Consider the following 27,353-nt stretch of genomic DNA (forward strand, 5'->3'; position numbering starts at 1 on the left):
TCTTCGTTAGCAGGCTAGGATTGCCTTCACAGATCAGTCGAGCCCTTCCGTTATGAGAAAATAGCGCTTCAGACAACGCCAGGTCTTCCCCAAGATGAACGTATCATATCCCCTAAGTCCTCGTGTTGAATAATAGAGAAAGCAACCCCGGTGCTGGCAAATAGGGAGCAAACCCGATTTTCAAGCAGCCTTATATCCTCGTCCACTTGACACTCTCCATTATTAGGCCTGCGGAAGATTGCAGATGTAACAGCAAGAGATTTGAGCTCGGTTAAAGAAGTTCGGCAGCCCTGGAGGAGACTAGTCAAGACCGTATCGATAAACTTGAAGGGTGTCATTCCGTTTGGGAACTGAGGCCAAAGGGCATCTGGCTCGTGGCTACCCCAGTAGTCAATAAGATGGAGGTTAACCAGAGAAACAGGAAGGAGATCTGCGACATAGTGGGCCGCCGAAATATCCAGTGTGCCAAAAAGCCAGATTGTTTCTATCCGAAGGCACTGGAGTCTTTTCATGTGCCGCAGTGCTGGGGATAGCAGCGCCGGAGTATTAGTCCTTTTCCATGACACTCCTGCTAGTGTAGTAAGAGAAAACGTTTCTAGGGTTGTGCTGAGACTCGTGAGACAGTTTAAGAAGCCTGTATAGCCTCGCCCACGGGGGTTTGGGAACGCCCCAACCTTAGACTCATAGTGAAGTGCAATAAGGTTTGGAAAAGCTATAGCCAGCTGCTCCATGCCGGTCTGCGGGTAGTTGCCACCAATGTGATGTAGCGTTCGAGTGTGTTTTAGAATAGTGGGTGGCAACGGTCCATGCCTCGTGTGTCGTCTGACTAGTCCACCAAAACAGGTATCGCTTTTGAGCATCACATGACGCAACCTTGGTGAATCTGACAAGATATGTAATACTAAATCGGTGGCGATCCATGATGTCCACGGGTCGTGAAAGCCTTCTAAAATTAACTTCTCCACTTGGTGTAGAGGGCTTTTTTTCATGGCTGATCGAAGGTTAAATCTCTGCTAAAACGACTATACCCTTTTGACGAAAGCACTAATCCTGTCATATGAGAAGAACTTACACTTCCAGGTCCGAAAGAAGTGTGAAATGGCGTCATGTTCTGGAGGCGTCTCCCTTGCAATGGTTGGGGGTGGTAAAGGTCCTATGGAACAGCCTGTATGTATGCTGAGAAACAGTACCCTGATTTCTGGTACCATCGCGAGAGCAGCGGCTAAAATTCGGGACACTGGGCATTCCTTAGGGCTACCAAGAGCCAACATGGGACCTAAAATACCGACAAGGGCCTCGGTTTGGCCTTTCGGATGCCAAAAAATGGATGCATCGACGTCTTTGGCCTCGGATCTCAGCGTTATAGTGGACAAATCGATCATTTCCGTGAAAACGAAATCATGTTTTGAGAGCATGGCAGTCCAGATGAAGACCCGAGCAAGTTCTCGGTATAATGGGACCTCTACCATGGTACGGAAGAAATAAAGCAGCTCTCGCTGGCTCTTCAGGAGGATGGTATGATAGAGGAAGGGAATGGCGAGGCTATGCATTCTTTGCGAGACTTGGCAAACGCTGGCCAAGTCGGACCGAGACAGAACATAAGACAGAGCCACCTGAGGCTGGTTTGAAGTGGATTCGTAAGCCGTGGTGGAGTGGTAGGGAAGCATCTCGCGCAGGACTGCCTGGATGAGCTCGACGGGGAGCGTTGCGAGACAGTTGGCCGGCCCAATGGTGGTCTCAGGGACGGGATCCATGGCAATAATATAAGATTGAAGCTTTAAGAGGTTAGAGCCCTTGTCAGTACTGCAGTTCGTGTCGTTGATGAGAAGGAATGATCAAGGTTTGGATGGGGGGTTTCAGCCAGTTCTTGTTGGGCGTCTGAAAGTAACAGCCACGTGACGAGACGACTCGTTCTTCCAAACACGGCGCCTTTCCCCATGTTCGAACACAAAATATCCTGCGAGCGCCACGTCTAAGCCGTTCCAGGCCGGCTTCCCGGCGTTCTTCGCGTCAACCGAGCCAGGCCTTGCAGCGCACACCCTCGATCGCCTCTCGGCCGCGGAGTCAGACCTCTCAACGCACACCATCCACCGCTTCTCGACCTCCAGGTGAAACCTCGCAACGCAGCTCCTCATGTGTGTTGATCGCTGCGGGCTCGGTCCCTCTCCCAGCCACCACGTCAAGAGCACCGTTAAGTGCTCCGTCGTCCTCGTCCCTAAGCCCACGGAGCTCTTACGGGCAGTCTGCTCGCCGACTCAGCGGCAACAAAGGCTTGACACGGGCCTTCCTGCGCCTACCACCTGATCACCCGCTCCGGGAAGCCGACCCCGTGACTGTACAAACTAGAGTGAACGCGGTTCCTGGAACTACCCTGTACTCACGGGATTCGCGCTTGTCACGGATAACGCCACAGAACTCACAGCAGCGCTTGCCTCACGATCCGCCCTCGAAGAGGCCTTTAACGCTACGGCCTTCAAACTACAGGAATGATGGGTAGCCTACCTCCTGTCGCCTGTCCCTCGCCGGATACATGACCTGGACGGTCTTATCACAGGCCTCACCCCACGCCGCACCCACTGGATTAAACGGTCGGCATCCTCGGCCTACAAGGCCGAAGGAGAGATGGTCCTCCACTTCGTACAGGACTCCAGCCCCCTACCTGCCCGTTTCTGGCTCTTCGGACGTCAGGGCGGCTTCTGGCTCATACGGAAATCTCACTCCTCTGTTCGGCCATGTAAGTCCTGCCACCAATACCACATCACCAACGCCAGCGTCTGCCGCCAGTCCTTTCGATGCGTCGACTGTAGGCAGGCCCATCATGGATCTCCAGAAATACACACCCTGCCGGCCCAGTGCATAAACTGCAGAGGCCCTCACGAAGCCACCGACTCCAGCTGCCCAGCCCGCCCGCGACTGGACCACGGAGTCGTACGACGCCTGAACCGGCGTCAGCTACAAGCCATCTAGACCGCTGGAAGCCGGGCGTGGTTAGAAACAAATGCCAACGACACCGATGCCAACAACACCGACGACAACAACAATGCTCGTTAAAATGTGATTATCTACAGGAGGTCCCTTGAAGACGCTTAAAAATGGTCATCATTCCGCCCTACTAGGCCCCCTAGTAGCCTGAACTTAACTCCGCAGTAGCCAATCGTAGGCATAAGACATGGCCACCTTTGGCTCCTCCGTAGGCTACAATACACGGTTCGGTCACGCATGTCAAGCTAGGCCTGGACACTTGGCCAACAGGGGGGGATTCCATGCTAGGAACCAATATGTGGGGTGAAATAATTAGCAGCTGATAGACTTGTATCCAATCAGTGCTTTCCAATAGACCCGACACTACTTCGTATGTTCAACCCGACGTATCACCAACAGCACCTGGATGGCTTGCGCTGTTGGTTGTCATTGCATCTGCGCCGGAGCTCTTTGCCCTTTTTGAACGGATCTGGCCGGTTTTTCATGCTCGGCGCCTTGCCAGTGACCTAATTTTTGTCACCAACAATACCCGAATACCTTGCACTCTTGGTTCGCTTGGTATTTACACTGGAGCTCTTTCTCATGTTGAAGCGCTGGCCTAAGCGCCAACACCATGCTACACCCGGCTTGGGCAGAGAGGTGTGAGAAACACCCTTGGTCATCTCGGGGCTTTCTTAAGTGCTCCTGGTATCATTCTGCGGCCGGCTTGGGCGAGCAGCTGGGAGTGCTGAGGGGGTGGAAATGAGGCCTGCGGTACTTCGGTCGATAACATGAACACCGTTTGTCATGTCTGTGGTCATGAAAAGTGCGAGCAGTGCGAAGACTTCTTATCTTCTTAGCGGTAGGATCATCAGGCTCTCCCAGGCAGTTCGATGATTCTACACCCATCAAGAATACATCTATTCATGAATATTTCATTCTTGGTGATGAGTACTGATTGCTATCACCCCGCTTGTTTTGTTGCCAATCAACACCAACAACCTATCAACCAACAACGCACGGCCTGCGCCTCCTATCGTCTAACGGCGGCTGCTCCAAGAGGCGCAGTAGGCAGACAGATATACCTGATAACCTGAAAGTGAAACTAAAAGACAATATGTTGGCCATCATTGAAACAAATGACTGTAAAGAATAGCTTCTTGGTGGTGAATGAGGCGAGCGGCGCTTAGAAACCCCAATCCCCATTCCCGAATTGCATCAGAACAGGTCACGGCCTAACCTCCAAAGTCGCAGTTATCAAGTTGGAGCTCTGGTTTGTCCCGTTTCCTCCCTAAACCGGCCAACACTACTGCGCAGTAAGCCAGTGTGGCCGTACCTGCCAGAGCGACACCAGGCAGAACCGCGTTCCGGGCTGACCGTGTGGCCGAAGGACACCGGCCACCCAATGTCCACTCCAGAGGGCCAGGAGAAAGACTGGAGACAACTCCCATAGGCCAACAAGCTGGCCTGAACCGTTTAAGGACCAGGACCAGTGACCCCCAGGTTTTCGCCACCCGACCACCTACAGGCCACATTCTCGACAATGCCCCTGTCTAAGAATTGAAGCAACGTTTTCTGCTGGTCCATGGCAAAGGATTTCCCAAAGCCAGGCTACGATTCTTTCGCGAGAGTTGATTATACAGCAGAGGGGATTTTACTATATATTCCCAGGGTTTCTCTCATCTTCTTCCAGTCTCTTTCTTGTGTAAATCACCCACTTACATATACACAAAAGTTCGACCTCTAACTCTCTCTCTCTCAACATCCATCTGCCTCTTTATACACTTCAAGAACTGGTCGTCTTCGAGAAGGTCTTCCTTTCTACCTCCGAAGAATCTCACCAGTAGACGCTCTTCTCCTCTTCTCGTGCCCTCCTCTTGTCTGGGATCGCCTTCTCGCTAGCCGACCCAAACCAATATCTCTAGCTGGAGCCCATCAACTAGCTGAGTAACCATTCAAACGAACGCCGCAGTCCCGTCAATTCCGCCAATCAAGACGAAATGAGTTGTTGGAAGTGCGGTCAGCCCCAGTCTGAAGCGGCACCTGAAATCCCATTTTACATGCCCTGCGATAAGTGTATGAAATATGGAATACCGACTGGAAAAACTCTATGCGAGAAATGCGACGGCGGTTTGCAGGTGTTCAATCCAGAAACGAACGAATGGGAGGGTTGCGGAACATGTGGAGGTTTTGGGGTGGAAGATTGCTGGCGATGCGGGGGCTACTGCCAGTACCAGCAGAACACTACATGCGACCAGCCGCATGGCGTGTAGGAATAGCTGCTGGCCTACTAAAATTTGCCGCCAGATTACGAAGTTTCAACAAAGTGCTATGGTTCGAGAGCTCACCACCGGGACTATGCTCTACGACTTGAACGCAGGGATTATTAAAAATTTGCAGCGCAGATTTTTTGGGACACTTTAAGGACAACAACAAAGAGGAAAATAGCGGATACGTTGGAGACTATAAGTTGTGGGTAGTATGGCTGGAAGGTACCTTCTTTTTGCGCGATGCTTTTCTGAACTGCTTTGGGTATTTTGTTTTTTCTTATCTTTGTTACTTTAGTCAGTCTTTCTCATTTGTTAGATTTGCTCCGCCACCTGGTGTGGGCGAGAGGAAAATATAGTTCCTGCGTGTGTCCTTCGTTCCACTTCGTTCCACTCTAAGCATTACGGTTGATAGCTTGGTCCTTTGATTTGACACTTGTTTCTCTTTTCCCTAGACCCAATTTCAACTATTCTCGGTTTCGCTCCCCTTGAATCAAGCATCTTAGGACTTAATATGCTGTTCTCGAGTTGAGTTTCCTCAGTAAATGAGCAGTGTGACTGCCTCGACGCTCCATCGGAGCAAGCGGGGTGTGAGAGACTGTGTTGGTCACATCGCTGCCGCCAGCCGGGTAGCGAGTTGTCGCAATTCTGTTCGTCAGGCCTATCAGGGAGAGCGTGGTCAGCATTATGTTTTGGACATTTGTAGTATCGCGATCGTCGACAATCCGGGAACCTGAGTCGGCACTTTTGCTCCACTCGACTTACAAGTATTGTCGCTCTCGGCGTTCAGCACCTCCTGGAGCTTGGCCTTGGCCTTCTCCACGTTAAACTTTGCTTTTGCTTTGGCCTTTTCCATTTTGTCCCGGTATCAGCGATTTCTTTTGATGGGTGATTGATGCTCGTAATTCTCCCGTTTTCCTAACAAATGCGGAGGACAGGAAGACGAGCATGTCGAAGGGGGTGACAGACCCCTAAGTAGGCACCCCCGCTTACCCCGGAATATGGAGGGACGAATCACACACGAATCGTTGGGGGAAGCTAATAAATTGATTAGTACGAGTGTGTCCTGCAATTCGTCGAGTTTTGAAGCTTCCCCTCGTGGCTGCCCACCACGATGATATCAGAGTGACATGTGGCCCCCTTCAAGTGCTAAGCGTGGGCATGATCGCCGGGCCGGATGCGCCGGCCCAACCTTCGGTAAGCGATTCAAAGCGCAACAGTAAATTCTGCACAGAGCAGAGTGTTATGTGGGCGGCATATCCATTGGCAAGAAAGGATCCTGGGTGAGTTGCAGTGTGAGTATTTGTTCCATATGAAGGCTACTCTCGATTACCAGGAGAACTTTTCCCGGACCAAGCGCTCTGATACAGCCCAGAGCTTGTCGGCCTCCTCGCTAGAACATGCGCGAGGGTGCGCCTTGTCCGTGACTTGACAATGCTCCAGAAATATCCCGACATTCTCTTTTCCGTCCTTGTTCTCTATCTTTCCGAGCTTAGGATCCAGCGCCGCGACAAGGCTCGTTGAAGATCCTGCCCCCAGCGTCTTGTACTGGACTCCCGTCTTCATAATCAAGCTCTCGACCGAACTCTTCCAGTCCGGTGTTGCCGCTCTTTGGAGCTCGGTCTTGATCCAGCCAGGGTGCACAGTGAGGCAAAGGATCCCATGCTTTTCGTACAGTCTCCGAGTCGCTCCGATGCTGAACAGCAGGTTCGCCACTTTACTCTGGTTGTATGCCTCGAGCGGGACATAGGATCGTTCCTCGATGTCCGGCGTGCCCCACGCCTTGTGGGTAGCAAAGTTGGGCTGCTCCTCTGCCGGCAGGTCTTTGTTCTTCTTCTCGAAGTTGGGGTCGCTCCATCGCATGTACGCCCAGTACGGCGAGCCGGCCGACACGTTCACCACGCGTGTCGCACCCTTGCGGTTGGTCTCTGCGGCCTTGAGGAGCTTGGGCATGATCAGGCAGGTGAACAGGAAGTGCCCGATGTGGTTCGTAGCAAAGTGCATCTCGATCCCGTCCTCGCTCAGGGTGCGCTCTGGCAGCAACGCAAGCCCGGCGCTGTTGATCAGTATGTCGACCTTGGGGATGTCATCCCAGCTGAGGAGTTCGGCGGCAGCGGCTCTGACGGCTGCTTGGCTCGACAGATCCAGTCGCAGAGCTCGGTAGTCGACGTTGGGGTACTGAGCCTTGAGGGCATCGATGCTGTCTTGCAGCTTAGATGGCGTACGCCCAGCGATGATAAGGTGGGCTGGTGATTGAGATGCCTTTTGAGGAGGTTAGCTGCGTGCTTGAGGATGCATTGGATTGGGTTCCTACGAGAGCTTCTGCCGTGGTGAATCCGATGCCCCCGCGGTTCACTCCGGTCACTACAATGGTCTTGTCGTAGACCCGATCAGCAAATGCCCGGGCGACTTCGAGGCCCTCTGTATCGCGATTGAAGTTTGGGTGAGTGGTAGCCATGCTGTCGTCGGGATTGTTGGATTAGTCCGTAGTAGTCTCGCGGGGTCGGGACTTTCATGACATAGAAACCATGAATCGGCACTCCGTGCAACAATAGTTCTTACTTTATTTATCTCTCTCAACATCCTTAAGTCCATATTCTCCATGCCTGAATAGTACCGTGGCAGTGGTGCTTTGTGAAGCTCGCAAAAGCTCGCAAAGCGGACTTAACGGGTATAGTGTGCTGTTTCCATCACCAAAGTCAAATCCCGCACCCTAATGCGTGCACCACAGGGGCCAGACCGATATCCCGGAGAGGATACTCGCTAGATCACGACCGGGCCTGTTATTTGTAGATCTCTTAATCATTGAGCGAAAGTAGGGGGTGTCTATCTATCAACATGGTCAACCGTCCTTCAACAAGTCTCCCACGATTCTGCTTTCATAGGTCAAACTTCTGTCCCACAAGCTCCTCGCTCACAGTCCACAGCTTCTCCACGTATTCCTCCTTGGTCGCCCACTCAAACGTAGCCTCCGGCTGGCAGTCAGACATGTAAGCCCCAGAGTCGCCCTCGATATCCGGCCGCAACGCCGCCGCGAGTGTCGTGCTCACGCCCTGGCTCGTCGTCTTGGGCGGGTGGATGGACCAGTCGGGGTTGCCGTTGGCCCTGGCCACCTCGGCGATGTCGTCGAACGCCTTCATCTCGAGGTGGTCCGCCAGCGCCGTCTCGTAGATGGAGCCCGGGTGGACGGCGTAGGACAGGACGCCGCGCCCGGCGAGGCCCTTGGTGAAGAGCACGTTGGCCGTCTTGGCCTGCCCGTACGCGGACCAGGGGTCGTAGGCCTTGCCGCCGGAGAAGTTGTGGTCGCCGAAGCGGAAGGGCCCGATCTGGTGGCCCAGGCTCGTGAGGTTGACCACCCGCGCGCCGGGCCCCGCGGCCTTGATCTTGGGCATGATGAGGTTGGTGAGGAGGAAGTGGCCGACGTGGCACGCGGACAGGGTCATCTCGACGCCCCGCTTGTCGAGGGTGTACTCCTGGATGGCCATGATGCCCGCGTTGTTGATGACGGCGTCGATCTTGCTGATCTCGCTGTTGCCGTTGATCTCGTCTGCGGCATGGCGTACAGAGTCGAGGTCGGACAGGTCGCAGGCGACAAAGGTGACTTTCACGCTGGAGTCGATCTTTCGGATCTCGTCGATGACGGGGTCGACCTTGGACTTGTTGCGCGAGACGAGGATGAGGTGCGCCGGGGAGGCGCGGGCGAGAGCGGTGGCGGTGTTGGCACCCAGGCCGCGGGCGCTTGTGCCGGTGATGAGAAAGGTGCGGCCCTTGACCTTGTCTGCGAGCGCGCGGATAACCTCCTCGGCGGTAGTATCGTGATTCCACTGGGTGTAGGTCGTCATCGTGAGAGTGCGGTCTTGTGATGTCTGATCAGATATGAAGCAGAAGATTAGAGTCAACTCCAGTTTGCTGTTCACTAGATTTGTGTTTTGGTTAGTCTTTGACGTTGGTTGGGATCGGATCAGATCGAGCAAGGCAGCTTCCAAGATTCATGATATTCTCTAGCTATTATATACGATTCGAATTCTCAAGGCCAATTGCATGCCACGACCAAGAGTATTCGAGGTTTCCAGTGCTATCTCCATGACTCTCGGGTTTAGGATGCGCATGTAAATGTTTTATCCGGGCCGGTTTACCTTTTTATCAATCAGATAGAATAAGCCTGCATCATAGAACCATTGCATTGGATCATGATATCATGCTCAACTTAAAGAACAAGTGCCCTCCAAAGAACAGTTACTGCACGACATTGCCGATCAGAGCGGGTCGGCGTAAGGCAAAGGAGCGTCAAGCTTCCATGGAAAGGTTGGGTCAACTCTTGGCTATCGGCGATAAAAGCCTGCAATGCGGGTCCCTCGTCGCCGATAATACACATTCTGGTGAGATTGTCGGCGTTTACCAGTGACATGAAAGCGGCGTTTACACATAAAGCACCGTCTCTCGACAGCTATGTATTTGAGCCTAGGATCCTAGATGTGATTACCAATAATACTCGATAGGAATATGACTAAAGCAGCCGACGGCCTGGAGCATGCATGCGTGCCTCAGCTGCGCAAGCGAAGAGGCGGGTGGACACAACGGACTTGGGCGGTGGTTATGTCCGGGCGGCCATGGATGGATGTGCCATTGCCCATAACTGCCACCTGCCGTTATTCTGTCTGGTCACAGCACGAGAGACTCGACGTGCTCCCCGTCTCGCGCACAAAACACATAGCAGATGTCCACCCTGGTGGCAGACGGTCCATGGACGGCTGTCCAAGTCACATCCTCGACCCTCTGCGCGAACGGAATCTGCGCCATGCTCTGGACCGTTCTCCCTTCCCCGGCCTGTCCGCTCTCCTCGATCTCAATGAGTCTCTCGACCACTCTGGCGGCAGACATGCTATCCCACACCGCCTCCCGTATCGTCCGTCGCCGCAAGATGCCCAGCACCTCGCGCCGGACCGTGGGATGGCGGCATTTGGCCCCGACCATGAAGAGCACGGGGACTATGCCGACATCCGGGGTGTAGGTCGACCGTAGTGGCCCCGAGTCCCGCTCGTGCGCCGCCGTCACGTCGCCCGCCAGCGCTACGCATCGCTGAAACTGCGGCAGGAAAGCGTCGTAGTCCATCTCCCTTTGCGGTCCGCAACAGCGGAGAAGGATCCATACAAGGGTATACTGCAGGCGTAGTAGCGATACGAGTGGGTTGCTATGTTGAGGAACGTTCTCGCGAGGGTCGCCTTGTTGCAAGAGCATGCTTTCGAAGAGACCTGACCACAGATCCAGCTGCCCGAGGACGACAGTCACATGTACAGAGGTCAAGGATGGATCACTACACTCTAGGAATATTCCGTGATGCGCGTAGCGCAGTCGCATCACCCGAGCGATCAGAATCTGGAGGTGGTCGGCCGCATCCTCGAGGGACTGGAATGCACAGCCAGCTGATAGATGCAGGGAATTGACTGTCTCTTGTATATCGACCGGCGTCCAGTCGACTAGAAACGCCACAGCCTGCATGTCGAGGCGGCGAATCTGTCTTGTGACCTGAAGTAGGAGCGTGTATGCTTCCGAGTTGTCACTGGCATTGTTGCTATTGGCGGCAGCCCTCTCGACGGTGCGTGAGAGCTCTACGCCTCCGCGCAGGTGCTTCATTGCTTGGTCATAGTTGCCAGCCAGTTGATCAAAGCAATTGAAGAGATAGCAGACCAGGAGGGTGACTGCCGTTGTCTCGGTGCTGTTGCCAGCTTCCTGGTTCAACACCAATTGGATGGCCCGGTTGTAGTGATATAGGGGAGATTTATCGGCAAGTTCTTTCGCACGACCAAGGGCGTCGCGGTCCGAGCCATGAAGCTGTATCAATGCTAGAGCCGTTGCCGCATGCTGCACTGCTGGTACTGTTTCAGAGAAATACATCAGAGTATTCCGCCACGAATCGCTGGGGCGGTATTCGTCGAGATGTTTGACTGAAATATGTTTGAAAAAGCTCATTGCCTCGCCCTGCACTGACCCAGTTACGGGTAGGGTCATGAACGGTCCGGGATTGTATAGAGAGAGACCATGACCCTCTGGCTGCCGCTGCTGGGCAGTGGATCCTTGAATCATGGTCCATGGATGGTCGCTGTCGCATACCGCAGCTCTACAGCCCTCGTTGTCATATTGATGAGCTGGCTCGGCGTCCAACCGGGAGACAGGAGGCGGCTCATTATAGCCGTCACAAGTGCGGCCGGTGGACGTGCATTTCTTGCATGAAGGCTGCGCCAGGTCGCATTTGACTCGCCGTATCCTATTAACAAGTGCAAGGTTTAGTTTGTGCCCTTGGCACTTTGAGCAAAGTTGGTCGCACCAGTGCAGGGGGATCTGTAGACTCACTTGCAAGTCTTACATCCTAGTCTTGACTTGGGCGCCCACTTTCGAGGTTTTCTTCTCCAGGCATGGGGGTCTGCCCGTGCGGTTCCGTCCTGGTTGTTGGTGGCGCCCATCCTGCCGAATGGAGGTGGCCAAGATTTGCGATACGCCCAAGACTGCGTCTGCCCAGTGCCATCAAGAAAGTTGCCAACTGCAAGGGCAATCTTTGAGAGGGAGATGTCATCAGCAGGTGAGCGAATTTCAATAGGGACTACCTATTTGCTTGTTCGTACGTGAGTGGGGTAGTCATCCTCGATCTTCTGTCATTGGCATTGTGTTGGACGAAGATTGGGTGGTGTACCTAGGCAGTCTAGTCAGGGGCTTAGAGGTGTTAATTCCGCAAGGTAAGTCAGCGTGGCAGGGGTGGTCTCCCTACTAACAGAGCGGTTCATTGGCCAGTTCGCACAAGTGGAGCGCCGAGCACAGGGTGTCAACGGGAGGGTGATGGTAGTGCCACCACAGCCCTCTTTCCCCCATGACGTCGTGCGTCGTTGGGCGGCATGTTTACTTATTTAGCATGCGCGACTGCATGTTCACATTATCGCGACATGCATCGATTGGCTGCTTCGCACAAGCGGATTGTCAGGACGGATCCGCTCGTAATGCGTATCGTGAAATGACTTGGGGGAATCTGGCAAAGCAGCAGATGGTCTTGATGTTGGCCAGCATCGTAAGATAGGTGAAACCTGTATAAATACGTTCTTGATGCTCCCAGTGTGTCGCATGGAAGGATGGTAGCCACACGGCAGGACAAACACGAAGCCCAGTAAAGGATCTTCTCTCCAAGAAATGAAACGGCTCTTGACTACGCTTGCTGTTCTCACGGCCGTGGGATGCAATGGTGCTCGCTGCGATAGCCATGGCATGGTCCAGGGATTCGACGATGTGAGCCTTGGAAATGCCCGAGGCCTGAAGGCTTTCTAACGTAGCTGTCCACCTAGATTGAACCCTCAGCCAACCTCACCTGGACACCATGCTTCGACGGATTCGGTTGTTCGAAGCTCGAAGTGCCTCTGGACTACTCAAACACCAGCATTGGCACAACCTCAATCGCCTTCATCAAACTCGCCGGCAAGAACGCCACGGCTGAGTCCCCAAACCTCGTGATTCTACCTGGTGAGAGCTTCGATCTGTACATGTAATGTATGTTCCGTTCCAGTCATATGAGCTGACTCTTCGTCCAGGCGGGCCGGGAGGTTCCGGCATCGCACAACTTCTCGAATACGCAGCTTTTGCAGGGAAGATGTTTGGCGACCAGTACAACATTGTTTCCTTTGACCCTCGCGGCGTGAACAACAGCGGCCCGGGGCTTGACTGCTTCTCGGGCAACCAGGAGGCAAGGTCTGCCTTTTTCGCACTGCATAGAACCGGCGCTACCAACATATCGTCCACGTCCTTCGAGCAGCAGTACTACTCGGCCTCTATTTACGGAGAGTGGTGTAACGACGCTGTCGCGAACGGTTCATCTCATGGGTATTATGTGACCACTCCGGCAGTCGCCCATGACTTGATCACGTTCATCGAAGCCGATGCCCTGTCCGTCGGCCGAGCACCCGCAGAGGCCAAGTTGTGGGCCTATGGCATCAGCTACGGCACTGTCGTCGGCACCACCTTTGCTTCCATGTTCCCCGACCGAATCGGGAGAATGGTCCTCGACGGCGTTATTAATGCAGACCAATACTACGACAATGACTGGCGGGACAATGTCGACAAGATGGACGCAGCCATGGAGAGCTTCTCCACCTCCTGTCACTCCGCCGGTCCTACAAACTGCTCCTTCTGGGGACCCACGCCGGCCAACATCACGGACAGACTCAACGGACTGATTGAACAACTTCTGGACCACCCGGTCCCGATAAGCGGAGTCCCAGGCCGGACTCTGCCGACGATGGTCACCTACTCCGACCTGAAGGCCTCTTTTATCAATGCTATCTACGAGCCGCTCGCAGGCTTCCCGCTCATGGCCGAAATGCTCCATCAGCTTGAGCAGGGCAACGTGTCTGCTCTCGCAGGCAGGTTCGACTCGCTGCGCGACGCATCCGACGCGCGTCTCGTCATCCAATGCGTCGATCCGTCCCGGAGAAACAAGCTTACCACCATCGAGGAATTCAGGGACTACGCCGAGTACACCGTCTCCAAGAGCAAGTACATCGGTGACATCTACCCCATTTACGTGGAGCAGATTCTGTGCAGATCATTCCAGCCGCATTTGCCCGATAGTATGTTTATGCAAGGTATGTGACCCTCCTTGAACTTGCTCTGTCTCCGATGCTGTTTTCTGTTGGGAAAGATGGAAGAAAAGCCCACTCTCAGTTGCAAAAGCTGACCCTCGTCGTGGTTATGCAGAGTCAGTGCTTGGGGCAAACAAGCCGACATCCTTCCCGATCCTGTTTGCGAGCAACACCATCGACCCCATTACGCCCTTGATATCGTAAGTCCTGTTAACTGTCATCCTACGATATTACAAGCGGCTGAATGTTTCATCATAGTGCGCAGAAAATGTCCTCTGGGTTCCAAGGGTCGGTTATTCTAAAGCAAGAAGCTGTCGGCGTAAGTAGACCATCGAGATCCCTCTGTCTTCATATCAGCAAGAACCCAAACTGACCCCTACGTCTCCTGAATTCAGCACACAGTCATCAACCAGCCGGGATCAGACTGTTACTTCGCGCATGTCCAGGCATACCTGCAGGGCGTAGTTCCGCCGCCCAACACCACATGCCCTCAGCAGTACACCCCTTTCATAGACAGCTCCATTTTTTGACAGCTTTTTCCGAAGTAATGGTAAAGGGCTATCTCCACTGGGCTACTGTGTGATGGAGGATCTAATCAGATGAGATTCAAAGGGAAGGAAGAAGCGGGGCGTAGAGGAGGCATAGCTAGAAATTCATCAAGCTCAGCACAGCGAGACTACTTCTAAATTGACCTAATACACTATCTTGATTCAGATCCATGATCAATGCCACCTATCTCCGCGTCATCATGGTCGGTGTACGGAACTGCGGAGTCGCCATCTGTCCACCGCTCTTCCTCACCAGTCACCGTCCCCTGGTCTCCCTTGGCCCCAACATCAACATCACCAAGCGAGCTTTGCTCCATCCACCCAGCAGCCCTCCTACTCACCCGATACCTCAGCCACGCAAGGCCCGCCGCCACAGATACCATCAATCAGCTACCCCAAACAATGGCCAAGAACAACCCGGCTCTCCGAGGAGCCATCGTCACCCCCTCAGGAAGATACTCGTTCACACTCCCGGACGTACCCGCTCCCCCCCCCGGGTCCTGGACGTGCGCTGGGCAGGCCGGGCACTCCCACGCGAAGGCGTTGGGGAGGGCGTGCAGCGTGAACATGAACTCCATGCTGTGCGGGGCGGAGGTGGTCATGATGCCGTCGTACTGTCGTGGGCGTTTTTGCCGTCAGTACTCACGATGTCGTCTCCCATGCCTGGGCGAATGGGGAAAAAAAGGAAGAAAGAAACCCATACCGAGACCATGGAGAGCTGCGGCAGACTCAGCTCCAGCGTTCCAGGCCTCTTGATCGAAGGCACGAGGAACGTCCCCGCGCGAGGAGGAGCAGCAGTGTCGTGAGGAGCGGGAGGGCGACGAGCCACCTGCTGGCGCGTAGCATCCAGCGCCGTGCGTTAGATGACCACGCAGTCTGCGGCATCGTGTCTTGTTTTCTTTGCACTCTAGTCCGACCGATGTTGATCAAGACGTTGGTTGTCCTGGTCCAAGGTCAATCAATTTGGAAGTCCATGACAGTTCCGACATTTTGCAACGGAGTTTCGTATTCGTTGTGCTTACGAGTCTGGTCAGAGTCTGGACCTCTACCCCCTGTCTGTGTGCCCGATGTCGAAACCAAACACCCACACCGGTGGTACCTAGTGCTTACAGCGGTTCATGCACGCAGGATTCAATTACATCATTGGCAGCAGTAGGTGAGAAAAGCATTAAAAGACTTTTATAAAAGCTCTGTAGAGCATCTCTATCAATGGTGTTGTTCGACATTTCCTCATTTGCGGGATGCCGGCAAGCGGTGCTAACACTCGCATCACCGGCCCCTTTTATCCATCGCGGCCGATCCCGCGCTCTCTTCTTTGCTCCAAGTCCAGTATTATCATCAATCAGGTTTGAACTGGTCCTCCGGCAACTATCCCTCCTCTTGACTCAATCTGATGTGTTAGGCTGTCATAGGGACAACCGCGTTTGCCAGACTGACCAGCCGTCCAGCGATAGCCAACGCCCTTCCGTGAAGCGCTTTAGTTCTTGGGGAAGGAAGCCTTGCCCTTGGCGCGAGCGGCGGCCAGAGCGCCGTGGAGGCCGTACTGCGAGGGGACGCCCTCGATGCGGTGGGTGGCGTTGAGGTTCTTGACGACGACAAACTGGAAGCAGGTGGCGCTGCCCTGGCGGGAGGCAATGCTGGACCAGGCCAGGAAGAGCTCCCAGATCCGGAACCAGCGGACACCGTACTTGGCCTTGATCTCCTCGGCGTTGCCCAGCCAGTTCCTGTACCACCTCCAGATGGTGCCGGAGTAGTGGACGCCGACGGTGTCGATGCTCTTGACCTCGAAGCCAGCAGACTCGAGGCAGCTCACGTAGAAGCTGAGCGGGGTGGAGGCGTCGGCGCCGGGGAAGATGTACTTGTTCAGGAAGGTGCCCCAGATGAAGTCCTCGTACTGCCAGGCGCGGCGCAGGCCGGAGAGCTGGACGTACATGGAGCCGTCGTCCTCGAGCATGTCGTAGCACTGGCGGAAGAAGCCGGTGAGCCGCTTGATGCCGACGTGCTCGGCCATCTCGAGCTGGGTGATCTTGTCGAACTTCTGGAAGGGGATGTCGCGGTAGTCCATGCACAGCATGTTGCTCTGCTCCTCGGGGATGCCGGCCTTGCGCAGCGCGTCGTTGCCCCAGGCGGCCTGGTTGCGGGCCAGGGTGCAGCCGGTGACCTTGGCGCCGAAGTTGACGCTGGCGAAGCGGGCGAGGGTGCCCCAGCCGCAGCCGATGTCGAGCATGCGATCGCCCTCGCGGAGGCCGATCTTCTCGCAGACGATGGCCATCTTGTTGTCCTGCATCTCCTCGAGCGTCTCCTCGCGGGTGATGTCGGAGATGACGCCGGAGGTGTAGATCATGCGGGGGCCGAGGAACCAAGCGTAGTGGTCGTTACCGCGGTCGTAGTTGGGGCGGATCTGCTCCTCATCTTGTTTTGGTCAGTGCCAGTCTTCGGGTCGGCAGGATCTGAGGAAACTTCGTCTTACCTTGAGCGCGGGTGTGGAAGATGATGTCCATGAAGAAGTTGAACAGGATAAACTTGAAGACGTCGACGGTGAAGTTGAAGGTGGCCCAGTCGTGGCGGTACTCCATAATGTCGAGGCAGTCGCCATTAAAGTCGACGTCACCGTCAAAGTACATCTCGTAGAAGGTCTTCATGGGGATCTTGTTCCTGCCGCTCCACTTCTGGCGGTCGCTCTCCTTCTTGAAGGTGATGTAGAACTCGACGGGCCGGTTCGGCAGCTTGGCCTTGTCATTGGTGCGGGGGCTGAAGTTGGACGCGATGTACCAGATGACGATCAGGAGAGGGAAGAAGAAGACGACGGCCAGGAAGAGGAAGGTCTTGAGACCACCGCCGAGCTTCCACGTCAGGTAGAGGGGGATGCCGAAGATGACAGCGAGGAGGGCATAGTTGTTAAAGCTCTCGTTTCCGGATCCTTCGGCGGGCAGGGGAGGGTTGTTGATTGCGGGAGACTATGGAAAATGTCAGCGTCAATTGAGATACTCGGGAACTGTCGTCACGAGCTTACGCTGGAGGTCGGGACGCCGCAGTCCTCGCCAGTCTCGAACTTGGAGGGCTGGGCGGCAGGGGTCTTGATAAAGTTGATGTCCTCTGTGAGCTCAGCTCCGGGCTTGGGCTTGGTGGTCATGATGAATGATGGAGTGCGAGACCTGATTGTCCGCGTCAATTGATCCAGAGGGAGGTGATCAGGTCGAAGGCCGGAGGGACACGTTCGTATATCGATGGGGAGGGATAAAAAAAAATAGCCAGACCGTCTCGGGGCTGGAATGCTCGGGGACCCGACTGGAAAGGCGGTCAATTGGGCTAGAATCTGGATCAGGTCAGGATAAAAAGAGCTTGGGCCCCTCATTCTAGGGCACAGCTACCCCTGAATATCCTGCTTTGGTGGGGCTTGGCGTCACTAGCCTCACCGCCCGCGACCGTGAAACAAATTGCATGGGAAGAAATGGTTGAACAGATCCATGTATTCGCTAACGGCAGTGGCTCAACAAAGAGCGGAGTAGGGGGGCGGCACAGTGGTCCATCTGAACTGCCGAGGGCATTCATTGTTGTTCTGAAAGATACTGGGCCTTGTGGACAGTGGCCAGAGTGCAAACTCGGTGCCGTATGTGCGATGCACCGTCATTGAGTGAGTGCATGAACTGTGTTTGCAATCAGGCACTCCAAACATCCAAACAATGTACCTATGACTAACAGTGAGGCAAACTGGTCTCAGGTTCTGGGATATAACTAAGGGGACCTGATATCCATCCTCATCCAGAACTCTGATATTTACTTAGTATCAATGTTTACTACCTTACAATTTCAACAGCTGTTGCAGCACATGCCGCCGAGGCTCACTGGCAGAACATGCCACGTCACGGGAAGTTCAAGCAACGCTCCATCCTTATCAGAGCCATCTACGAAGATAACGATTGTGCTTGAACAGCCTTGAGATTGAACACAATGATGCACAAGTGTGCAAGGCTCTCCTGCTGTTGAATGCCAGCATGCGCATTGGAACACAGTGCCATGGAGAATTGTCTGGGAGTAACTATGCTGCCTCTACAATCATCGACCAGATGGTCAGAAAAAGGTCATGGCCGTCACAAGTTCAAGCGCACCAGTCGTGTTTGGATCTCAATTATCCGATGGTTGCCAGACTCGTGCTTTCAGAGGACCCTTATCGCACTACCATAGGCTTTGCATTTATTTGATGACAGCTGTTGATTCTTTTTTTTTCTTAGTATATATAAAAGAAAAAGAGAAAAAAAGGACAAGAAGAGAAAATACATGGACGAAAAAAAGGGGTATCCTGTCCGTGCCAACTGTTGACAATATCTTCATTGACGTTGTTCACCAAATTGGAGCTCCCCCTCTCACCACATCCTCACCCAGCACGTCACAGCCTGCTTTCTTCACCAAGAGCGTCGCCTAGAGAGGTTTCCCCCAAGGCAAATTCCAATCCTTTCCCCCCAACCTCGTCAATCCGCCCTGCTTCTCTCTCCATGATTCTAGCATACTCCTTGGCAAAGAACCCTGATCCAAGATCTCTCCTCCTTTAAGTTTCACTTCCTGGCATTCCATAGAGACTCAACCTGGCAAAGCACCCAACTCTGACAGGTTCATCAACACGAGAAAACCACATCACGCCTCTCGCCCTTTATCCATCTCCTGGTCACTCTGACGTGACCGCAGCTGCCTCACACAACCCTTATCAAGAAGAAGAAAACATCATTTCAGCATGTCCTCCCCGTACTACGAGACCTCCGCATTCTTCGATTTGCCGCTCGCGATCCGCAACAAAATCTACCGCCTGGTTCTCGTCAAGCGCGGCCGTCCCATTCGCCTGAGGAGGGTTCCCTCTCTCCTCCAAGTCAACCGGCAGATTCGCGAAGAGGCGTTCCCCATCCGCTATGGCGAGAACAAATTCTACATCATCCAAGATCCGGATGTCGATATCGCCCTTGGTGATCCAATGCTCCGCATGTTGGCTGAGAGCGGTTGTTTCGCTCACATCTCCTCGTTCACCCTGCGGTGCATGAGCCACTGGTCCAGGAAGCCCCACCTCGATCTCATTCTGCTCGACAAGCCTTCCCCTTCGCAGCAGGAGCAGTACCTCAATCTCCGGATTGGATCCGACAACACAGACTGGAGCGACATCGCCGTCACCGTGGTAGCGCTCGCCGAGCGAGGCATGGACATTATGTACAGGAGCGAGGAACCCTGGAAGCAGAGGGTCTCTGCTTTTCGGAGAGGAGCCGGCGTGCTCCTTAGCATTATCGCCCTTGGGTACGTGGACATGTCAAACAAGTGGCTGGTGATGGACTTCCGAACTCCTGGCAAGAGGAATTAGACTGTCCCGACGCTAGACTGGGTCAAAATGACATGGCGGGATCAACATATGGCCAGGTCATCGGGAAATACCATGTGAACAGTGGGTGGGAGCAGAAGCGACACGGGTGGTGGGAAGATCTGCATACGGACATGGCATGAACACTGCATGAGGTGGCGAAGAGGACATGGAACATAGCGGTTTGTTTGTGCGCGTGGAGGCATTGGACGGGTCAATCAATGGTCATGTTTCTGTCAGAATAGGGAACTCCTGATTTGACTGTGTAGCCTACTTCAATCTGAGTGAATCACAGGAGTCCTGCTGAAAACATCAAAATACCTTACCTGATGACATGTTTATCAAAACGGGGAGAGTAGATACTCCAAGCATAATTTGGTACGCAAGAATATTCACCATATTCTTTAATTTGTTCCTCAAGGACCGTTAGCGCAACACTCCCTGAATAGGGAGTCGGGCTGTGCGGCATCCGAGTCGCAATCGCGATCGCCCATCCACGCGCCGGGTTCGGGATCGCTTTCGCAGAGTCAAGTTTTTCTCTGGCATATATTGCAGCGCAATCCCCTTGAGTTTGTAGACGATGTTGCCATCCGTTGTAAAATTTTCAAGCAATCCGAGATCTTTTTATTGTTTCGTACATCTCCAAACAGATATTAAAAGTCGCCCCTCGCTACATTTACCCCCGACCACCAGCTCGCACTTCACGTACGTCATACAGCTCACTCGACTCCGCCCCAACCATGGGATATGGTTACATCTCTTTTCAAAGTCACCGGCCAGCAACTACCCCATCCTGATTCTGATGGAGGAATGGCTTGAGACATTTGATTGGCAATACTGCCGGGATTTAGTCCAGAACGGGGGTTGGCGCCTACGCAACCGAGAAGCCCGGTGCCGGTCCAGCATGAGTGGGGCGCCTTTCCTCGGGGGCTGTGTTGCTCCTACCGCAATCGGGTTCGCGACGTCGGGATCGCATAGATGCTGTCTCGGAGGGAAGCCCCCACTGCTGGACGGGCCACATATAAGGCATCAAATCGGCCAGCCCGGCAGGTCTTGGAATTCCCTCACACACTGGTACCAAGAAACACCAAGCCATGGAGAAGCAAGCCGACTTCCAATTGCATACCCAGTCCATGACGGCAGTGTTCGGCGCTCCTATCCCGGACCAGCCGTTGGCGGGTACGTCTGTAGGACTGCCTCGACCCGTCATCATTCCTCAGCGGCGCCCGAGGCGGCGGGACCGGGGTTTCATCCGAGCGTACGCCCCGGATTTGATGCGGTGTGGCATCGACCAAGTCACGTTCCTGTCATTCCTCGACAATTTCAACGCGGAGGTTGCGTCATCGCCTTGGGTCGGGGTCGTAGACCTCGCCGGGGGTGCTGTAGGTGCGATCCCGGCCTCGGTGACCGCCGTCGCGCCCATCACCGGGACTGCAGTGCAGATAGTTGCTGGGATATACAAGGAGATCTCGGCTCGCAAAAGGCAAGTTCCGTCCAAGAGACTGAGTGAGGTCGCGCTAACAGTTTCCGGCCCTTCTTCAGCCAAAATGCCTATCTCCAAAAGATGAATGATCAGCTATTCCGACCTCGCGGTCTGTACTGTCTGATCATGGCCTACGACGTCAATTCGTACAGGAGTGTCACGCAGCAGGACACAACCACGGATCTCGATGCGATGGTGCCAGGTTCTCATCGGTCGGATCAAGGTACAAGGCACAAGATCCGGAGCAACGATGGAGTTACGGGAGTCGCAAACTTTCCAGCAGCTGCGGAACTGATCTTTCCTGATCCGAATGACACACTTCCTGACTCGGATGATGATCAGGAGAGTGATGATGAGGATGGCAAGGGGAATGGGAATGGGTTCTTGGGAAAGCTCGGCAAGTTTGCGGCAGATATGAATGCGAAGAGAGACCTCAGGTCTCAGGTGAAATTTGTGAGTCAAATAAATCCCTTGATGATACACAACCTACCTTTCAGGCTTAAGATTGATGTTTCATGTATTCCTAGCAAAGAAAGAACCCGACAAGTGCAATCAACTCTTTGCTTGATCCCAAAGCCGGGCTCAGCGAGAAAGACCTTCGGAAGCAAGACAAGAGAGAAGTCAAGCAGGAACGCAAACGAGACAAAGCCGAGCGCAAGGCGGAGAAAAGACAGCGGAAACATCCTGAGAGAAGCCCTAAGGAGCCAAAGATGAAGCCGGTATGTATGATTTAGTGTCAGAGACTCTTTCTTTTTCGCTCCGAACAACCCAAACGCTGATACTGGACTGACAGGGTATTTTGTACCTGATGATTGTCAATATGCCGTCTGGCAATGATATGAATAATGCGCATAGACTGTTAGGAGATGAATGAAGTGGATAAACTCGACAGTTTGTTTGAATAGCCATAATCGATTATGCAAGGAAATGTTATGATGTGTCTCAACAGATCGCCACATGAACCATGCGTCTCGCGAATTCAAAATGAACCTCAATTTGAGTTGTGTGGAATCAGCTGTGAAAACAGACTACATGTAGCTGCTTTGCATCTGCGGGATGTTGCTCCCAGAGGCCAATAACAAAGAAGTCAAAGTGAGGCTTTGCAATTCCCCAGAAATTTCCCTGGAGATATTCGATATACCGGGGATAGTTTGAAATGCTAAGCCGCAATCTAGCGGACGATTTACCCAGACCAAGTCCAGGTAGAGCCTTGAATACATCCGCAAAACGGCTCAGTGTATTGAATCGTCCATGCTCGTTTGGTTCAGAACTTTTGGGAACGTGCCATGCACCAAACATGAGAAATGCAACATTCCAATTATGAGAAACCCCAATTGTAACAACGTAGCAGCAGGGTACTGCATGTGCGTGATTAGTCACGATCTCGCTCGGCTGTTAATGTTGACAATTGCCGACCCCTCACCAGGTGGGACCAGCTTCCAAGGTTAATTACTTTGAAGAGTGACCAGGAAGAAAGCACAGAGTTACCAAGTCTTAAACTCAACCAAGTAGAGTTAGCACATGCTCTCCCGCACGCATGTCAAACCTTGGCGGACAGCAGAATTGGCACTAGGGTCACTGAATCGCGGTAAGCTAATTCTGACGGCACGAACTGCCGGCCGATTTCGCCTCGGCATGATAGCAGACAAGGTGTTGACAATATACAGCTCCTCTTTAAAGTGCGTGATGGTGATGTCGCCGTCGCCGTGTGCACAGTGGAACAACATCTGCCGCGCATGGCTGCTCTGTATCTCGTAGCACAAGAGACGGCGCCACCAGAAACCCGCATTCCACCACAGCGCCACTCACTGGTCCTCCCAGGCCGGCGGACTGACGCCACGCGCGACGCAAGGGCTGAAACCCGCATGCAGACTGCGTTCCAGTGCCGCTCACATATGCAGCGCGGCGCGGCGATTGCACCACCGGGCACTATGGCGACCAATACCGACCCGTCCGGCAGCGGCCTGCGCCCTGTAACGGACCAGATCTACGTATCCCACCCGAGCGACCCGAGCGACGCCGCCGCAGCTGATGGCGGGCCATCACGCAACGACGACCCCACGGCGATCCTCATCCACGGCTGGGGCGGCGCCAGCGCGAAAAGCATCAGCGGCCATGCCGCCGGCTACCGGAAGCTCTACCCGGGAGCCAAGATCGTCGTCGTGCTCTCCACGCCTACCTTGTACCTCTTCCGCAGCTACGACGCGTGTGTGCGGGCCATGCGCAGGGTCGTGGACGAGATCTTCCCGACGGCTGAGAATAGCAAGGAGAATGAGCAGCCGCGCCTGCTCGTCCACGTCTTGTCCAACACGGGCCTGTACTTCTACTCGGCAACGCTGACCGCCTACCGCCAGAGGTTCGGCCCGGGCGCGAAGCTGCCTCACCCGCTGCTGGCCCTCGACTCGGCGCCTGGCGGCTCAGACTTCTCGGCAAATGTCGGCCGCTGGACGCAGGCCACGGCGATCGGCCTGCAGCGGGTGTCGCCGCTGCCCTACTTTGCGACGGAAAAGGTCTGCAGCCTTTTCTGGCATGCTAACCGCACGCTTGAGCTGGCCACGGGCCGGGAGAACATGCACGCCATTGGCCCGCGCGTCGTCAACGATGCGGATCTCGAGAGCACGGACGCGATGCGCCTTTACTTGTACTCTAAAGAGGATGCTCTGATGGGGTGGGAGGACATTGAGAAGCATGGCCAGGAGGCGGAGGAGAAGGGCTACAAGACTACGCGGGTCATGTTTGCTGGCAGTTCGCATGTGAGCCATATGCGCGCGCATCCGGACAAGTACTGGGAAGCTGTGTCTCGTTCGTGGTCCCAAGCGATCGAGGCACAGTCGACCAGTGCCGAGCCGACTGAGGAAGGTCGCCTCAAGGCACGATTGTGATATTGTACGGCATTATGCCTTGGAAGACTTGCTTGAGCTGGCTGGCTGGCTGGACCAGCATGCCAGAATGTCGAGGCACGATTGAGAGATGGTTTCGCTGTGTCGGTCATAGGGGAACAGGAGCGATCTTAGGCTACGTCATGAGGAAGAGAAAGGCATGAGATGCAACAACATTACCAGACTATCGAGATGATCTTCAGGCTTGAAGGAAACTAATGGCTGGTTACTGCTCAGATCATCAATAAGATCGGACAAAATCCAAAGATTCTGCCTCGTCTGGGGGGATCAACCCTCCGCGTCTGACAATAAGCCCTGTACGAAGTAAGAAAGAATGGACACCAGGCATGACAGTGACCGGCCAATGACGCTGGCGATTTGGAGCATTCCACCCTGACGCCTTGCAGGGTGTTCCTGGGGATGACGGCATTGTGTCTCAACAGCGGAGGTGCGGAATGTTCTCAATGGCGTTTAGCACCTGCCTAGTCGAGGGGATCTAGCCACTAGAGCCGGAGCCACTCGTTGTTGATCCTCTCATGATATGGCAACTCGCCATTCTAGAAGAAGCAATCTTAAGAGAGAGGTCGCATCAAGTAACCACCTGCTCTTCTCGAACAGATGTCAACCCCCACGAAAAGCTTGTTTGAACTAACACCTCGGCAAGCCATCGGCACTGGTTCCGCACCAAGCCCAATCGCCCCCGCATCGACTTGGTGATCGACGCCATCAGGAAAACACCGCAACCCAACACGTGGGCGCGTCCGTGGATAGCCGGCCAAGGCACTCTGCACATGGGACGATATGACCACAGTCTTATCCAGGGTTGTTCCTTGGGCATTTCAGCTCCCCGCTAATTTTAGGTTCTCACACGCAATCGGTGGTGTGGTGGTGCTACACTGACCCACGGCAATGACGCTGCGGCTGAGATGTATATCGGTGACCTGCACTAGAAGGTGATCGTCCCGCCCCCCTGTATCACCGAGTAGGGGTCTGTCACGCCCTCGATGATTAAACAAATGTGCGGTGTTTGATGGATATGAATGTTGATCATGCATGATGTGCGCCGTGGGGTGCAGATCAACCAGACAGGGCTGTCCGGTGGGATAAGACGGGGGAACTATCTCCAGAAGGGGTCGTCTAAGTGTCGTGTATAAATATCTCGTGAAGCTCTTTCTTGGAAGGGACGAAGTTGCAAACCAAACCCTACAGTCACCACAATTCAAGACAACTTCAAACTTTGCTCAGTCACCAACATGAAGGTCACTATTGCCTCTGCCCTTACCCTCGCCGCCACGGCACAGGCTGCTGTCCAGGGCTTTGACATCTCGCACTACCAGCCCAACGTCGACTTTGCTGCTGCCAAGGCGTCCGGAGCCCGCTTCGTCATCATCAAGGTACATGATTGACAACCCCCACCCACCTACCACCTTGTCAGCCCTGCAAGTGACTGACCAGCCGAGCACAGGCCACCGAGGGCACCAGCTACATCGACCCCAGCTTCTCCTCGCACTACACGGGCGCCACCAACGCCGGCCTCATCCGCGGCGGCTACCACTTCGCCCACCCGGGCCAGACCACCGGCGCCGCCCAGGCCGACTACTTCCTCGCCCACGGCGGCGGCTGGTCCGGCGACGGCATCACGCTGCCCGGCATGCTCGACCTCGAGTCCGAGGGCAGCTCGGGCGAGTGCTGGGGCCTGTCCGCCTCGGCCATGGTCGCCTGGATCAAGGCCTTCAGCGACCGCTACCACAGCAAGACCGGCCGGTACCCCATGCTCTACACCAACCCGTCCTGGTGGAAGGACTGCACGGGCAACTCCAACGCGTTCGTCAGCACCAACCCGCTCGTCCTGGCGCGCTACAGCAGCAGCCCCGGCACCATCCCCGGCGGCTGGCCATACCAGACCATCTGGCAGAACAGCGACTCGTACAAGTACGGCGGCGACTCGGACATCTTCAACGGCAGTGAGGATAACCTGCGCAAGCTCGCCACTGGTTAGATGGTTGTAAGAAGGAACGTAAATGGATGGAATGCTTGATGGATGGCATGGCAATTGGGAAAGAAAAGTATATCTAGGATAGCGAGTACATACGGAACTGGCACAGGAATCAGACTTTAGCACTATTATGATGAGGAAGAAATGAGAAATGTTTCATCAGTGGGAAAAAGTGGTGTGTGTATGTTATGAATCTCTAGCTCCAACATGCAGCCATGGAAACGTGCAGGACTCAGCGTATAGACAGGACACCCTAACGCTCCGCGACACGCACTCTCAATGGTACAAGGAACAACAGGTCATGAAGATCTATTCAGCCGACTCAAAATTCCTCCCGAGACAGAACGTCCTACCCCTTATAGTGGTCCAATCTTCCTCAGGAAGAACCTTGGCGAGGGCTGCCTGGGGGTCGTGACTCACTCCTGGAACGTAGGCATAGCAGAAGAGTATAGTTCAAGGCAGTTTTCAGGAGGAATGAGTCTTCTACCTGCGGCACCAATAGCCGTCAACAGCCAGATGGGACATTGTTTTAGCCTCTGAAGCATGTTTCCTCTGGTGGAACATACTTAATCACCCGTACACGCCGCTTCTTCTTATCGACCTCTTCACGCTCCGTCTCGGAAAGATAAGCTCTCAGCATCAGCCGTTATCCGGAGACAAATCTAACAGACCTTCAGCAAGAGGATCGAAGGGAGAGTCAAGGGGCCTTTAGCCCCTTAACACTCCTTAGTCCAGCCAAAGGCAACAAAGTCGCGTGGATAGCCCAATTTGCTTAACAAAGCTTCGGTACCTTCTGAACCGGCTGTGGTGAACTGGATGACTTGTCATCAGCATAGAGCGACTGTATGCTACCTATACGGCGGCAGTCGTTGTCTGGATGAGGCCGATGACGGGTGGGGCCGGGCCGACTTGGGGCGCCGTCACGGGGGATCGGGGGACTGCCAAGGTTTTAGGTTACGAAGCCCCTTTCCCGATCGAGCACCGAGCAGAGCAGCTTTGGGATTACTACCCCTTTGCATGATAGGTTTGATTATCAGGGTCTCTCGGTTATGGCCGAGGTGTTATTGGAAACTCGACCTGCCTAGAGAAAGTAGTAGAGATTCATGTTTCAGGTGTTTATAGATGCTGTAATGCTGAGCATCCAAGTGTGGCTGAGCTATTTCGGTATTTCCGGCTGGATCAGTAGAGAGCGTCTCCCTCATAGCAGATTGACCCTATTCGTAAGTATCAGCCTTTGGGATGATAGGTCTGTAGGATCATGGC

At 54.2% G+C, this 27,353-nt stretch overlaps 10 protein-coding genes across 10 annotated transcripts; 4 read left to right on the plus strand and 6 right to left on the minus strand.

The window, feature by feature from the left end:
- Positions 1-1,002: 1,002 nt before the first annotated feature.
- On the minus strand, positions 1,003-1,754 carry E0L32_006073 (uncharacterized protein; the record flags this gene model as incomplete). Its single annotated transcript, XM_031140665.1, has 3 exons — positions 1,003-1,029; positions 1,073-1,153; positions 1,206-1,754. 3 exons carry the CDS (start codon positions 1,752-1,754, stop codon positions 1,003-1,005), a joined length of 657 nt encoding a protein of 218 aa, XP_030995313.1.
- A 3,983-nt stretch (positions 1,755-5,737) lies between these two features.
- E0L32_006074 (uncharacterized protein) lies at positions 5,738-6,084 on the minus strand (the record flags this gene model as incomplete). Its single annotated transcript, XM_031140666.1, has 2 exons — positions 5,738-5,889; positions 5,994-6,084. The coding sequence occupies 2 exons, from the start codon at positions 6,082-6,084 to the stop codon at positions 5,738-5,740; spliced, it is 243 nt and encodes an 80-aa protein (XP_030995314.1).
- A 473-nt stretch (positions 6,085-6,557) lies between these two features.
- E0L32_006075 (uncharacterized protein) lies at positions 6,558-7,686 on the minus strand (the record flags this gene model as incomplete). The annotated part of the gene is made up of 2 exons (XM_031140667.1): positions 6,558-7,490; positions 7,543-7,686. The coding sequence occupies 2 exons, from the start codon at positions 7,684-7,686 to the stop codon at positions 6,558-6,560; spliced, it is 1,077 nt and encodes a 358-aa protein (XP_030995315.1).
- A 421-nt stretch (positions 7,687-8,107) lies between these two features.
- Positions 8,108-9,070, minus strand: E0L32_006076 (uncharacterized protein; the record flags this gene model as incomplete). Its single annotated transcript, XM_031140669.1, has 1 exon — positions 8,108-9,070. One exon carries the CDS (start codon positions 9,068-9,070, stop codon positions 8,108-8,110), a length of 963 nt encoding a protein of 320 aa, XP_030995316.1.
- An 820-nt stretch (positions 9,071-9,890) lies between these two features.
- Positions 9,891-11,689, minus strand: E0L32_006077 (uncharacterized protein; the record flags this gene model as incomplete). The annotated part of the gene is made up of 2 exons (XM_031140670.1): positions 9,891-11,493; positions 11,580-11,689. 2 exons carry the CDS (start codon positions 11,687-11,689, stop codon positions 9,891-9,893), a joined length of 1,713 nt encoding a protein of 570 aa, XP_030995317.1.
- A 715-nt stretch (positions 11,690-12,404) lies between these two features.
- On the plus strand, positions 12,405-15,200 carry E0L32_006078 (uncharacterized protein; the record flags this gene model as incomplete). Its single annotated transcript, XM_031140671.1, has 7 exons — positions 12,405-12,500; positions 12,557-12,731; positions 12,800-13,849; positions 13,938-14,046; positions 14,105-14,165; positions 14,242-14,342; positions 14,561-15,200. The coding sequence occupies 7 exons, from the start codon at positions 12,405-12,407 to the stop codon at positions 15,198-15,200; spliced, it is 2,232 nt and encodes a 743-aa protein (XP_030995318.1).
- A 671-nt stretch (positions 15,201-15,871) lies between these two features.
- Positions 15,872-17,527, minus strand: E0L32_006079 (uncharacterized protein; the record flags this gene model as incomplete). Its single annotated transcript, XM_031140672.1, has 3 exons — positions 15,872-16,806; positions 16,865-17,351; positions 17,408-17,527. 3 exons carry the CDS (start codon positions 17,525-17,527, stop codon positions 15,872-15,874), a joined length of 1,542 nt encoding a protein of 513 aa, XP_030995319.1.
- Positions 17,528-19,123: 1,596 nt separating this feature from the next.
- E0L32_006080 (uncharacterized protein) lies at positions 19,124-19,735 on the plus strand (the record flags this gene model as incomplete). Its single annotated transcript, XM_031140673.1, has 1 exon — positions 19,124-19,735. The coding sequence occupies one exon, from the start codon at positions 19,124-19,126 to the stop codon at positions 19,733-19,735; it is 612 nt and encodes a 203-aa protein (XP_030995320.1).
- Positions 19,736-21,296: 1,561 nt separating this feature from the next.
- E0L32_006081 (uncharacterized protein) lies at positions 21,297-24,097 on the plus strand (the record flags this gene model as incomplete). Its single annotated transcript, XM_031140674.1, has 3 exons — positions 21,297-21,668; positions 21,743-21,934; positions 22,883-24,097. The coding sequence occupies 3 exons, from the start codon at positions 21,297-21,299 to the stop codon at positions 24,095-24,097; spliced, it is 1,779 nt and encodes a 592-aa protein (XP_030995321.1).
- Positions 24,098-25,347: 1,250 nt separating this feature from the next.
- Positions 25,348-26,093, plus strand: E0L32_006082 (uncharacterized protein; the record flags this gene model as incomplete). Its single annotated transcript, XM_031140675.1, has 2 exons — positions 25,348-25,488; positions 25,560-26,093. 2 exons carry the CDS (start codon positions 25,348-25,350, stop codon positions 26,091-26,093), a joined length of 675 nt encoding a protein of 224 aa, XP_030995322.1.
- Between the last annotated feature and the right edge of the window lie 1,260 nt (positions 26,094-27,353).

The sequence above is a fragment of the Thyridium curvatum genome (assembly GCF_004353045.1).
Source record: "Thyridium curvatum strain D216 chromosome Unknown NODE_33_length_396248_cov_80.180210, whole genome shotgun sequence".
Taxonomy (NCBI): domain Eukaryota; kingdom Fungi; phylum Ascomycota; class Sordariomycetes; order Thyridiales; family Thyridiaceae; genus Thyridium; species Thyridium curvatum.